The sequence below is a fragment of the Thunnus maccoyii genome, chromosome 14, assembly GCF_910596095.1.
Source record: "Thunnus maccoyii chromosome 14, fThuMac1.1, whole genome shotgun sequence".
In the NCBI taxonomy this organism is placed as follows: domain Eukaryota; kingdom Metazoa; phylum Chordata; class Actinopteri; order Scombriformes; family Scombridae; genus Thunnus; species Thunnus maccoyii.
This window is the reverse complement of record NC_056546.1, coordinates 48,604-63,104: the sequence shown is the minus strand read 5'-3', so window position 1 is coordinate 63,104 and position 14,501 is coordinate 48,604. Positions and strand designations below refer to the sequence as shown.

At 41.8% G+C, this 14,501-nt stretch overlaps 1 protein-coding gene across 5 annotated transcripts; it reads left to right on the top strand.

The window, feature by feature from the left end:
- Positions 1 to 4,226: 4,226 nt before the first annotated feature.
- LOC121911890 (N-lysine methyltransferase KMT5A-A-like) lies at positions 4,227 to 11,788 on the top strand. 5 transcript variants are annotated; one of them, XM_042433821.1, is made up of 8 exons: positions 6,392 to 6,492; positions 6,653 to 6,792; positions 6,891 to 7,047; positions 7,259 to 7,313; positions 7,386 to 7,451; positions 7,749 to 7,814; positions 9,833 to 9,903; positions 11,703 to 11,788. In XM_042433821.1, the coding sequence occupies exons 2-8, from the start codon at positions 6,675 to 6,677 to the stop codon at positions 11,728 to 11,730; spliced, it is 561 nt and encodes a 186-aa protein (XP_042289755.1). In that variant the 5' UTR covers positions 6,392 to 6,492; positions 6,653 to 6,674; the 3' UTR covers positions 11,731 to 11,788. The 5 variants fall into 5 exon arrangements, with proteins under 5 accessions (XP_042289753.1, XP_042289755.1, XP_042289754.1 ...); XM_042433819.1 differs by lacking the exon at positions 6,392 to 6,492 and adding an exon at positions 4,227 to 4,744 and having other exon boundaries at positions 7,259 to 7,451; XM_042433820.1 differs by having other exon boundaries at positions 6,392 to 6,487; positions 7,259 to 7,451.
- The last annotated feature ends 2,713 nt before the right edge of the window (positions 11,789 to 14,501 follow it).

Sequence of the window (14,501 nt, the reverse complement as noted above, 5' to 3'; positions counted from 1 at the left end):
CAGAAAGTCCACTGAGGTCCTGCTGGTAGTAGATTTTAATTTTATAGATTCATTGTGATTGTTTAGAGTGATTAAGAAGTGATCAAATTCCTCCTGAGTGTTGCCATACACCCCAGATGTCATCCAGGTATCTATAATAATATAAAGGTTTTTTAATACAAGACGCTAAGGCTGATGTTTCCCACTCTGCCATAAAAATATTAGCATATGCTGGTGCAAATTTCTTGCCCATAGCTGTGCCTTTGATTTGTAGAAAAAATTCTCCATTAAATTCAAAGTCATTTCTGGTCAAATTAATTTCTAATAGTTGTATCAATTCCTTGTCTGGTCTGTTTTTATTAGGATATTTATGAAATATGTTTTTTATGGCTTGTATGCCTTGTGAGATGTCAATATTTATGTATAAACTATCAATATCCATTGTGAATAAGGTGGCATTTTTTGGGATGTGGAGTTTTTTAATTTTTTCTACAAAATCATATGTGTCTTTGATGTAGCTGGGGTGTAAGGTAGAGAGAGGATTTAAATAAAAGTCTAGGAACTCGGCCGTATGGTAGGTCTCACTGCTGCAGTCTGAGACGATTGGTCTTCCCGGGGGAATTTCATGTGGTTTGCTCCACTTAGACGGGTCTTTATGTATTTTTGGCAACATGTAAAACAATCGGGCCCTGGGTTCCGGGTCGCCCAGTAAATATTGCTTTTGTTTAGCGTTTATGAATTTTTTATCCTGTAATGTTTGTACAATTTTCTCAATCATGGGCTTTTTATCTGTATATATATAGGTTTTATCAATTTTAAATAATAATGTTTATCATTCAATTGTCTGTATCCCTCCCATAGATATTGTTCTCTAATATGACAACTGCACTGCCCTTATCGGCTGGTTTAATGATTATTTTTCTGTTGTTTTTGAGTTCTTTTAAGGCCTCAGTCTCCTCTCTGCTCAGGTTTGGCCGTGTATAAGCAACCTGGAATTTTGTATCAACATGTTGGATATCAGTTCTGATCAGAGCAGTGATTTCAGGCGGCAGTTTGCCATCAGGAGGAGTCCAGTCTGATTTTGGGGTGAATGGAGGAGGTATTGTATCTTTTGTGTTTTGGAAATATGTCGCCAATTTAATTTTTCTGTGATATAATTGTAGGTCCCATCTGGTCTGTTCGATTATGTTTTTATTACTGCCTCTAGTGGGAATAAAAGTTAGTCCCCTATTCAACAGGGTGAGTTGTGAGGGTGTCAAATTAAAGTTTTTTGCCAAATTCATCACATTTTTGCTCCCCTCCTGTATAGGCAGGCTTATGGGGATAATTATTTTACATAATCGAACCAGTGTTGAAGCATGCGTCTGGCTGTGGGTTTAGTCCAGTGTATTTTGTCTGTCTCTGTTTTGAAGATTCTCATGGGCAGTTCAGGTATGTATCTGCAGTTTTTGGTGATGTAAGCATTGAGATGCAGTAAATTATTTTGGTCTTTCAGTGGTAAAGCCCTGGAGTAGTTAATTTGTGGCACCCAGACCTCCGCTTGTGGAAATCTGAGTTTTGCTGTCTTGACAGCTGCTTGTAGTTGTTTGATTGTTGTCTGTTTGACATTTTGTGATCTGTTGTTTAGACCAAAGGACAAGATCACTGTTTCCACCGTGACCAATGAAGTGGCTCTAGTGAGGATGGCTTCAGCGTGTCTGAAGGTGGCCCCTGGATAACTATCTATCTGTAAGTCTGCGGCTGTAAACGGTGGCACTCTGGCGACGTTGGAGTCTCCCATGATGAGCCATTTTTTACCAACACTAAGACCCCAGTCCTGCAATTTGTTGCGTGTGTTGACATGTCTGGTAGGTTTGCGTGTGGGAGTCTCTGGTGTGGGAGGCGTGTGGTCTTGTCTTTTGGGCCCCAGGTTAATTTGACTCTGGACTGCTGTTTCCATCCTCCTGACGGTGTTCGGAGCCAGGGGAGTGTCCATCGGCAGGAGCCGGCCTGTGCGTGGAGTCTGGTCTTACTCCAATACAGTTTCCAGCTCATCTGATGACAGATTCAGCAAGATGTCCTCCCCCTGTGCCACACATGGGTTTCTAGCGGAGGTAGTGTGATGCTCCAACTTTCCCCGAGGGGTTCTTTTGGCCCTCTGTGGCTTGGGAGGGGTCTGATGAGGCTGTATGGGGGTTGGAGAGATATAATCTCCCTCCTCCCCCTCCTTCTCAGCTTCAGAAGGAGGGGGAGGAGGAAGTACAGTTTACTTCCAGCCCAGTATCCCTGTGGTGGTCACTGTGGTTGTTTTATGTGTGTGGGGGTTTGGGGGCTGTGAGGGGGCCCCTGTCCCCCGTGTCATGTTGTTATTGTCCCTGTTTGCGTGTGTGGATCTGTGCCTGTGTGGTTAAAGGGGCAGCAAGTGATGGTGGAGGAGGCCTGGCTGCTGCTGTGGCCGCCGGGCGCTCCACCTCAGTCTGCCGTGGTTGATCATCCACCACAGTGTTTGGCTGACCTGCAGCCAATCACACCTATCTATCAATCAGTAAAGCCTCCACTTGTTCTAATGTGTCAAACTTCAGGCGGCGGCCCAAATTTCTCTTGGCCCAGGATGAAGCTACCTCAAAAGGGCTGCGCCAGTCTCCAGCGGGCAATTTGGTCAGTTTGTTGGTGTATTTCATATTTGTGTTTTTGTAACTTTGTTTTGCAGGCCCAGGTTGGGTCCTGCTGTCAAAAAATTGTGGCTTATAGCCTGGCTCTCTGTAGTGGTGTTGAACGTCACCCCAGATCATGCTCCGCCCTGTTCTGGTGACGTAAGCATAGGTGTGTTTTGGATCCAAACTGGAGTTGTTGCGGCTGCGGGAGGTCTCGTCCGGCGGTCCAGCATAGACATGGCTCTTTTTGCGACCACGCCGATGGTTGACCACCGTCCAGCCCCCTTCTCTGTCTCTCATGCTCATTTTGGAGATCTGCTGAGCTGACCGGTCCAAAATTCCAGCCAGGGAGAGCAGAGAAATCCCTCGCACTGACGTGCTAGCTGCTGTTAAAAGTAAGGATTTCTGTTAGAACAAGCCGGTTATCGCGACGTTTTGGTCTTAAAAAAAGACCTTCTTCAGGCTGGCCTATTCAATAAGTGGTTGTTGTAAATGCAAAAGAGATCTCAAATTGATGTGAAGTTGCTGTGTGTCTCTCACGAGAGTGTGACTGTGTCTGCTGTTCCCGCGTATTTATGTGAGAGGGGAGACTTAGCTGTACCCTGGCTAACGAGTGGGGAGGAGCTTAGCTGCAGAGACAGTTTCGAATTTTTCTCTCTTTTTCTCTTAGTGTTTTGAATTTTCCCTCCAGTATTACTACTCAGTGAGTCCAAGGCTGGTCCTTTTTTAAATAATCTTATTTCCATGAATTTCTCCCAATAATGTCCATTTGATAAATCATACACCACCTATGATCAGACCGTTCTTGTTTTAATCATGTAATAGCATAAATCATGTTAATGTGGTGTAGATTTATCAGTGGTTAGGGGTTAGGGTGGGGGAACTGAACCCCACCCCCAACTGAGTGGGGGAAGGGAGGCGCACGGTCCATCCCCCGGAAGGCCCCCTGTCCCCGGTCCCAGGAGGACTGGAACCAGCTTCCCCCCCGCTGCTTGCATGGTCCTGTGGGCTCTACACGCCCGCGGGAGCGACCACGGTTTCTCCCGCGGCGTACTGTGATCCACTCATAGTCATGAGGGTTAGGGCAGGGGGGTGGGGTTAGGATTAGGGGTTAGGGGTTAGGGTTAGGTATGGGGGTAAAACGAGGTTTGTCTCACTGGACAAAACGGGACAACAGTACCACCCATGAGCATGTGCGAGCTTCTGGTCCTGAGATACATCACTTCCGGTTTTTGAAATGGCTGTATCTCAGTAACGGAAGGTCGTAGAGACATGGGTCCAAGACTGGCGCGTTCAGAAATTAGGTCTGACGCCACCCACTCCCGAGTCTCTACGACTTTTGGTTCCCGAGTTATAGAGCAAAATGTCCTCCCCATTGGAAATGAATGGGATGAAAATTTCAGCAAGTGTGGAGGCCGAGATCGAGCACGCAGAAAGTATTTAGGAGCACGTTTCAGATCATTTGGAGTCTATTGTACCACCCATGGAGTGACTTTTTCGAAAAATCCTGACACCCATGAGAGATGAGGTAGGCGTTAAGGTATAAGAGGTAGGTAAGTATTTTAAAGGTAAGTTGTGGACTGTTTGGTCTGGCCTGTGTGTGTGAGTGTGTGTTTGTGTGTGTGTGTGAGTGTGTGTGTTTGTGTGTTTGTGTGTGTGTGTGTGTGTGTGTGTGAGTGTGTGTGCGCATTTGTGGTTTATGGAGACGTTTTGCATGGATACACGCCACACTGTGAGGACATTTTGAATTGTGAGGACAGGGACAGGGTCCTCATAATTCGGACAGCGTAGACGTGTTTCTATAGGTGTAGAGACCCAGAATCCAAAGTTTCAGCAAATGTCTCCACAATTCAGATTCACGTGAATTTGTGTAAAATCTGTGTATGACACAGCGGCCTCTGTAGGTGGGTCGATGTAACTGCACCCACTAATGAATAATTCACACGTGTAAAGTTCACAGCTTTTGATTGGCTGACAGTCGCCTGTCCTCATAATTATGGTTTTTGTCAAAACTGCTGTGTTACCCTAAACGAGGTGACCTCTCTTCAGCCAGCCACCAAATCATTTCCTGGTTAACATTACGTTATATCCTGCTGAACCAGCACATTTTCACCTGCACCTGTGGAGAAGAGGTAAGACTCAAAACCCAGCACTACATTTCGCGTCCAGAAACTAGTCAAGGCAACTTTTTTGATATCGGTAGCTAGTTGAAAGTGCCATTTCATCCAGCAATTGATCGTATAAATTTCTGGGAAATTAATGCCAACACTAGCTTAGTTTGAGGACAGTTTAGTTTAGCTTAGTTTAGCTAACGTTAGCTTTGCTTGGACGTGGTTGATAGAGTGAGAGAAATTATAAGTGAAAATGTGATGCTTCTGCTTTCGTGAGAAACTCCCTTTTCAGGTATGATTCCATATATATGAACAGTTCATATTCAGTAGTGTGTTAGATGAATGCGTATATGTTCTCGGGAAAGTATTGGTATTACATTATGTCAATGCATTGTGGAGTAATGACGTTAATTACAGGATGACCAATAAGCTAACCATGCTAACCTAATGTTATGCTAACTGACGGCGAATAAGCTAACAATGCTAACGTCATGTTATGCTAATCGCAGTGTCGTCTTTGGACTAAGTAAGTGATGTGGGGAAAATCACTCGACTGGCGATGTAGTTTGCAGACTATCCTGTAAATTTATGTATGTTGTATGTTTGCTGAAATGTCTTTGTTATTAATTCAGTGTACTGGTAGTGTTGTAGGTTGTACATTATGAGGTAGTGCTATCAGTACTAGACATGAGCGAAGTTATCACACTTTAGTTTGTGAATTATGAATCCATGGTAATAATAATCCATAACAATAATCCATGAATACACACACACACACAAATATATATGTATATATATATATTATCCTGTTTAATATAAACATTTCAGTAAAGTTTATTAGTTTTTGTTACACAATACTGCAAACATTTAGGAGAGCTGTCTTGTGACACCTGTACTAGTATGTACAGAACTAGTATACTATGTATGTACAGTATTGATTGTAATGTTATGTAGTTGTGTAGTGCTCAGTCATTATAATACATGACCAGAGGAAAGTTTGTGTCCACACATCTTTGACACATATACTGCCTTTTCAGGGCATTTACACTTTGACCCTTGACTTAATTTAGTCTAGGTTCAAAACTATGTGCTTGTTCACCAGTATGGTGTCACATCTTGCCTGGACTTTGGGTGTTTTTTGGTCTTGTGTTGTGTTCTTTGGGGTCTCCTGGTTTTGCACTTCTGTTTGGTCCTTCGGTTCATGGGGGTTTTCTTGTATGGGTTGGGTGGTGGGTTTTGGAGGACTGAGTCATTGGTTTGTTGGGTTGTGTGCTTGGGTTTGTTTTTATGGTTGGTTTTGGATGGGTTAGTGTAGATGGCATTGAGTTTGTTTTCTGGGTTTTTGTTCTGTTTCCCTTGTGTGTTCATGTGCTCCTCCACACCTGCCCTGCATTTGGACTCGTTAGTCCTGCCCTGCTCTGTTTTCCCCACACCTGCCCTGTGTTAGCCTCGTCAGCCCTGCCCTGCTCCCTGTGTGTCCTCAGCCAATCAGCTCCCTGTATGTTCACTCCCCTCTCGAGTTCTCCACCCATCTCCCCACCTGCACCTCATCTCCTTGTTAGTTCAGTTTCTTTTTAAGTTCTGGTTTTCTGTTCAGTCCTTGTTGGATCGTTTTGTGTTGTTGCATCTGCTAGTTCTGTTCTGCTCTGTTTGCCTGTTCATGACCATCCACAATTAAAGGAGAGTTTTTTTCATCATATCTGCATTCCGGCCTCTGCGTTTGGGTCCACTCCTGCTTCCCCGAGTCTCACATATGGCTCACTAGTAAGGCAAGGCAAATTTATTTGTATAGCATATCTATTTGTTTGGCACATTTCCTACACAGACACTTAAAAGACTGAAAGTCAACTGTAAAATAGGTCTGCAGTAAGTTGTTAACAAACTATGATAGGTAAACTGATCAGATTTTTTTCTATATCTTTACTGAAGTCATCATCATCTTTAGCATGAGATGTCAGCAATGAGGCCACAGAGAGTGAAGATTAAACCTAAAGAAGAGGCAGCATATTTTTCATCCTTGGGCAAGGACGAGGATGGATTCAATATAAAATATATTAATTCATTTAAAGGTGAGTTGCCATTTGTTAAAAATTCTTTAGCACAGGTATACTTTTAATTATTGCTTTAATCTCTTCATATTTCTGACACATCTTCTGTTCTTCGTTAGGTCGAGGAGTGTTCAGTTGCCGCCACTTTCAGAAGGGAGACTTTCTTATTGAATATCGATTGGAAATCAAACAGGAACATGAAAACAGGCTAAGACTGTACCACGATGCCCTGAAGGTTTTCATGTTTGAATTTCTCTACAATGGGAAAAAACTATGGTACATGTGTTGTCATACTTAATTTACAGTATTTTTTGTAAGTTTAATTTCACCCAGAAAAACAAACTCTGCCATTTTGTACTAACTTGATGTTAGTAGTAGTAGTAGTAGTAATAGTAGTAGAGGTGGTGGTTTTATTTATTCATTCAGTATAGTGTGCTTCTGTCATTATACTTTTACATTTTGTAATCAGAATTTTTTGTAATTTCAGTATTGATGCAGCCAGAGAGGACGACTCCCTAGGGAGACTCGTCAACGATGATCATGTAAGCCCAAACAGCAGAATGAGGATCATCACTGTGGATAGAAAGCCTCATCTCTGTTTATTTGCAATCAAGGACATCAGGCCAGGGGAAGAGATAACCTACAACTATGGAGATTCAGACTGGCCATGGAGATTAAAGGTACAGACAGAACTTCATTTTCACAAAGAGCTAACAAGTTGCTGTTTGAGTCTACCGTAATTTCACAGTATTTTCACAAAATAAACAAAACAGGTGCACCGTGTAGAGTAATAATGAATAGAGCTTTGGTCAGTCACCAAGTATTTTTACATGAACTTGAGTTTCCCTAGTAATAGTTTACTCCTATCATTCTCCTGTATAGATAATTGTGTTGTTAACTCACTACATATCAGCAGGTACAGTCTTATTGTACCTTAATGGTTATTTAATGATATTTTATCCCTTTCTCTACACAAGGTTTCAACTGAAGCACGTCCTCACCATGCAGCCTGGGCATCTGACTGCACCAAAGATGTTAAACAGGTGACTTCATTTCCATTGAATGTAGATATTGATGTCAGATTTCTTTCATTAGCAAACCAGTTTTGACTGGAAGTTGACAGGAGGGTTAGCGGGTTAGGGTTAGGGGGTTAGAGTTAGGGGGTTAGAGTTAGGGGGTTGGGGTTAGGGGGTTGGGGTTAGGGGGTTGGGTTAGGGGGTTGGGGTTGGGGGTTGGAGGTTAGGGGATTAAGTTAATTCTCCAGGAAATGAAGGTAAATGTTGGGCCTCATACTTCATGTGCATGAGACAAAGCAGGCCTGCACACAGTCACAAAGTCTGATAGCAAAGAAAGGCACCAAGTCGAATAAAAGGAGTCCAAATGGACTCCAACTCCCATCATTCTTTGCTCAACTCACACATAAGTGTGAAACCAGGCAGAGTCAAATTCTCGGCTCCAGTTGGACGAGACCAGCAGGAAACACATGGGGATTTCCCTCCCAGCCGTGATGTCACAGAGTATAAACACTGGCGACGCTCCCAAACTGTGCTTCCAGTTGTTCGCACAGCTAATGAAAGGAAGTAACTCCCGTACGTACTTAACTGCAACCAGGCGGCACAATCTCAACCTTGCTGGACGAGTAGAGCACATTACCAGATCTGAAGAAAACCGCTGTGCAACCCAACGCAGAAGAAGGATGAAGGATAACCTATATGCCTCACTTGCCTTTAAGTGAATCGACTCCACTGTTTTCCTGCAACTCCACCGAGGATCAGCTGCCATGAACCCGCCGACAGAGTGAGAGGAACCAGAGGGACCAGAGGGACCGAGCCGGACCCGAAAGACAGACTGAAACACACCCTGCTGGCTTCCTAAAGCCACACGAGAGGCTGCGCAGAGATGAGTTGTTGTTGTTGTTGTTACTGTTGTTTACTGCTTGTTTGGTTGTGTTTACTACACTAAACTCATCAGTGTTCATCCAGCTGCTTGGAGCACTTTGTGTTCGCTCAACGTCACGTGTGAGACAGTGGGTTGTATTTTATTTGTTGAAGTCAGACGGCGGCCGGCGAATAAAGATGCACCCCACGTCTCTCTGGAAATAAAAGCAAGCAGCACTTTTCCTCACGATAGCTGAGATCTTTGGTGCTTCCATCCACACTCACACACACACACACACACACTCCCACACACACACTCCCACACACACACACACAAACACACGTGTAAATCTGTCCAGTGGTTCCCAACCTAGGGGTCGGGCCCCTCCAAAGGGTCAGCAGATAAATCTGAGGGGTGGTGAGATGATTAATGGGAGAGGAAAGAAGAAAAAACAAAGTTCTGATACACAAATCTGTTTTCAGTTTTTGGACTTTTTCTCTAATCTTTGATTTTTGCTGAAATATTGGATCATTTGAACATTTATTGAAATGAAAGCATGTGAGAAGTTTAGAGGGAAAAATCACTATTTGGTGGAGCTGTTAACAACTCATAGACATGTGAAATGTGACCCCGACTACACACTGCTTTTTGTAAGACGTCAAAAGACAAAAAGGTTGGAAACCACTGGTTTCATCTTTAACAATGTGTTGTATTTTAAAAGCTTGTTATATTATCCATTGTGTCAAATCTTCATCTGAAAAGTAACTAAAGCTGTCAAATAAATGTAGTGGAGTAGAAAGTACAATATTTCCCTCTGAAACTGTATTAAAATGGAAAAGTTGTTTAACATTTAATTTTTCAAAGTCATACTTGCTGTACTGTGGACAATATTCAAATGTTGTTCAAATTTGAAAATTAAAATGCAATATAAACAATGTAACCTGATTTTCCATTTATACATCAATATTTACCTTAAAATTAAAATGCATTTTTCTTCAATTTGAAAATGAAAACAGCATTTGAACTTTCATCTTTAAAGACGTAACCTGCTGTACGGTGGACAGTATTCAAATGCAGTAAGTGAAACAGCGCCCCCTGTCTGTTGCATTTATATTTACATGTCAACACGCTCTTATGGGGTCAAAATAAAAATGAAAATGTAATCTGTCGTCTCATCATGCAGGTCGTCAGTGAGGATGTCAGTCATTCTCTGCAGCGGGACTTCATGCACCTCGCTAAAGGGAAAACTAGCAGGTATTGTGATGATGTTTAAGGCAAAGTACTGTTTAAAAATGACATAATCTTCTTTGTCAGGTTCATCAATGATGATAAATGATCTGAAGTCTATAGTTTTTGGACGAGGCTGCTGTTGACAGATTAGTGGATTTGATATATTAACAGAGGACTTGCGATCATTTTGCAGCCAATTCATGTTGAAGTTGGAAAAGTTTAGAGTTTGACAAATTACACGAGAGGCTGTTAAGTTTAATAAAATAGTTGGGAGATTGCTAAGCATACTGTAGGCAGACCACTGTGTCTGTGCTTATTTATAGACACAGCCGACGTATAACTGAACTGTTAATATTGTAGCTGTTGTTAGTAATGTTGAAGGATTAGGGTTTATATTAACCCTACAGGAGACACCTTATCAAGAAAAATGAAACTTGCAAATAAGAATTTCAAGCCTTTTTTAAATAAATTCTATTTCTACATTCTGTATTCTATATAAACCCTGTGCTTCAGAGCAGGAAATCCATTGAGATGAAGGTACAAAGACTGTACATTCTGCTTTATGTGCATCTTTTTCTGAGGTTTGACTTAAACATTTAAAAAAAACCACAAAACAAACAAAACCCGAGTGACAAATGTTAAATGTGAGGAGAGAGACCTGGCCGACACTTCTAACAAAATAATACAAATGAACAAAGAGGACACAGAAAGTCAAACTGTCTCAAGTTGCTTTGGATGTTGTTGGCTGCAGAAGGAGAGAACGTCACTGTGTGAGAAGGTTTTGGTTGGTTTTCTCTTCACACTCTGCTGGTTAAGATGTTTCCTTCAGTCTGCTGCTGCAACTAAACACACTTTAAAGTCAAACTAACTGCTTTCAACAGAGCGTTTGGTGGAGGTTTGAAACCCTGATGTGAATCATTATCTGCTGCACGCTGACAGTAAATGAGAAGCCGAGCAGAAAGCTGATGTGATCTGATGTGTTCACTTTGTCTCCTGTGTGTTTCGCTCTGGATTCTCTCATGATGGACTCACCTGACATCAGTGACATCACACAGGTGTCATGTGTTGTATCAGCTGAGCAGGAAGTCAAACTGCAGCACCAACAGTTAGACATCAACACATCTGATTGTGTCCTTATAAGTGCAGTTTAACACTTTGTTTCTGTCTTTTTCTTTTATTCTCACAAATCAAACAATAATTGTATAATTTGATTTTCAGTGTAGAGAGGGAGAGGTGCACTAAACTGACCAGAATATCATGAAAATGCTAATTATATTTGGGGGTCTGACATTCAAAATAAAACAAAGTGTAAAAGTGTTATTGATACACTAGAAACTGACTTATTAGCATGAAACTGTCACATACAATAAATGAGTGAACATTCAGCAGAAACACATGTGCTTTAAATTCTGTCAAACATCAGATTTTTTTCTTAAAAACAGCAAAACAAAGATAAAACATTTGATTTCACTCAATAACTTTTTCTTTTACTCAGTTACTTTAACTCAAAAAGCAAATATTCTTAAAAGAAGCAATAACACATTTCAGCTGAATAAGTAGTTTATAGTATATAAAAGACAGTGAAGAAAAAAGATATAAACTCATCAAACAACTGGATGGATTTTTAGATGATTTGTTGACTCAACGTTTATCCAGATGAGACCATAAAACTCTGGATTCATAAAAATCTTTAAGTAAAAAAGTTACAGCTGTTCACATGAGAGAAGTTAATGATGATAAAATATAACTATATACAGATAATTATGTTACAAATGGTCCAATCAGATCTCCTCTCTGCTCTTCTTCTACTGGTCTTAATAAAGGTCTCACTACTTCCTGTTGTGGCACTGAGCGTTGGTGCTGGTTCCTCGCCGTACTGGGCTGCAAAAACCTGACTGAGAGGAGAGATGAAACCAAAGATGATTTTCTTCTTCAGTGGTTTGTGGCTCCTTGGAGGTCCTACTCTGCTCCCTGGGCTCCTTCCTCTTCAGCCGGCTCTCCTTCAGCTCTGGAAACACCGAGGTTATAAGAATCCAGCTCAATGTTCTCCTGTGGGCCTGACTTCTGCCCCCTGCTGGCCTGGAGAGACATGACAACACAGATCTAAGTTACTGCATCACCCCTCTCTTCAGTTCAATATAAACAGGCTGAGTGCTTCATTTCAACCAGTCCTCTAAACAACAAACATGTGTTCAGTACCTTCAGGATGAAAACGACGACAGCGACGACCAACAGCAGAGTCACCGGCAGGACGACCAATGTGATGATATGAACTGTTGGATCTGACGAGACACATTCAGTCATCACATTAGATCACATGACATCATGAGAACAACAGCTCCCATCAAACAGAAACTTTAGTGACGTTAAATCTCCTAAAATCACTGAAGTGTGAAGCAGCTTGTTGATTATAAGTTCATCTGATCTCCTCTGTATGCTGATGATGTTGGACAAAAACAACTCATGTGTTTACAGCCGGTTTGAAAGAATGAATGAAAGTCTGCTGATTGTCTCCTTAAAGCTCCTGTCTGGTTGAAATGATTCAACTGATTGTTAACAATCAATATCTTTACATGCAGTTAAATCAAATGTGATCCTGGTGAAGCTCTGAGTTCTCCTGATGACATTCAGCTCATCATGTAAAGTCCTGTTTATTATCATTATAGTGCTTATCTGGCTTCACTGACTCGTTTGCTGTCTTTTACTTTTCATTACAACACAGTTGTTATGGTTCAATAACATTAAAGAAGCCGGGAAGGAAACAGTTTACAGTTCCTTCATCAGATTCTGCCTCAGCTCTCTGTAGGTCGCTGGGTCGGTCCTGCTGCCTGATGACTTTTTATCATGTTTTACAAACATGGAAACAAAGTCAGTGTGACGTCTCAGTTCCACTGAGCTTCACACTCTGCTTCAGCCTACCTGTGACAGTGAGAGACAGCAGACGGCTCTCAGAGAAGAAGTTATGAGCAAAAACATAGACGCCATAAACACAGCTGTAGCTTCCTTGATGGGCGGGGTCTGCAGCAGGAAACAGGAAGTCAGCAGAGTGATTGACAGCTGGCTGGGTGTAGTTGTTTGCTGTGTTGGAGGAGGTGAAGGTGAGCTGGAAGGAGCCTCCTGGGTACTGAGGCTGGACGGAGCAGCTGATGGTGAAGTTGGAGCCCCGACGCACCTGAAACCCCTGCTGCTGGGCCTTGGAGACCCCGTCCATGGTAGAAGACACAGAGATGATTGGCTGAACCAGCAGGTCTGTAAACACAGAGAGATGATGAATCCTTCTTCCTCTGTGAGAAGCTGAATGTTATTTTCTCCTCATTTGTTTGTTCAAATTAAGGCCTTTTCTTGCTACACACAGACTACTCATGTGTGTACGACCCCTGTGACCACTAGAGGGCCCCGTTGCACCAACGTATTTCTTCTCTCCTCAAATATAAATTAACACCAAACGTCCTTTTGTGTCGATCTAAAATACAAACATTATTTAAGCTCACAATGGCTAAAATAAAATGTGTGTATGGATCAAAAAGCAGTTTTTAATCTGAGAGCTCTTTGTCTTACAAGCAGGGCTGTAGTGGAGGCTAAACGCACGTAAATGCCGTTTACCCACCTCTCAAATTCTGAAACAGTGTTTAAGCAAACTTTCCATCACTTTACAGCTGTTAGCTCAGACTGGCTTCCTACCACAGTTTCTGTTGGAGCTTCTAGGAGCGCTTGTTTTGTTTTCTGTTGGAACATTGTGTCCTTTTATGAGACACGGAGACGTCTGTTAGTGTTAACACGGACCAACAAACCACCACCAACTCCTGCTGCGCTGGTGTTAAAACAAACGAACCCTCCGTGCTGAAGCTAGCAGGCAGACTGGAGCCGCTTTCATGAGACAGACGAATGAATCAGAGTTCAGAGGATCATATATGACATTAACTGACATGTGCAGCATCAAATAATAATCTGTCAGACAAAAGACAACAAAGTAAGTAGCTAGAAAAACTCTTCAGTGAAGCAGAAGTTTTATAAATTGACATTAGTGTTGTTTAAGCGTCCAGTTTATCTGCTGCTGCTTTACATTACAGTAATGTTAATGCAGCTGATAGTTTGATAGCTTGACTGCTGATGTATTCACACTGTGTGTCGTTTGTCCACAATTACTGTAATTAACACCGTACAAGTTAAAGTTCTGCTTCATGCTCTGTCAGACTCTTAAGAGGAAGCTTTTTACATTTCCAGACTGAGTGAAGGAATCAGGAGAGACGAGACAGAAGTGATGAAGAATCACAGGATGTAACGTTAATGGTGTTGAAAGAAAAACAAGGAGAAAGTAAAGAACTGACTGAAGAATTTTGTTTATTGCTGTTCATGAATTTATAGTTTATTCAAAACATTTTGATCAAAATATTTTATTTTGTTTATAGTTTGTTTTGATCTTGATGTTAATGCAGCTAAATTCCTTAAATGAAGTTTTTTATGAGTAAAAAGTAGAATTTGTTGTCATATATATGCAGATGGAATATGATGCAGATTTGGTTTGAGTAGAAACGGCTTTGGTTGAAATAAATGAACGTTGATCAGTGAGAGGTGATCACACAACACAGAGAACTCCTACATTCATGTGTAATACAGAGGAG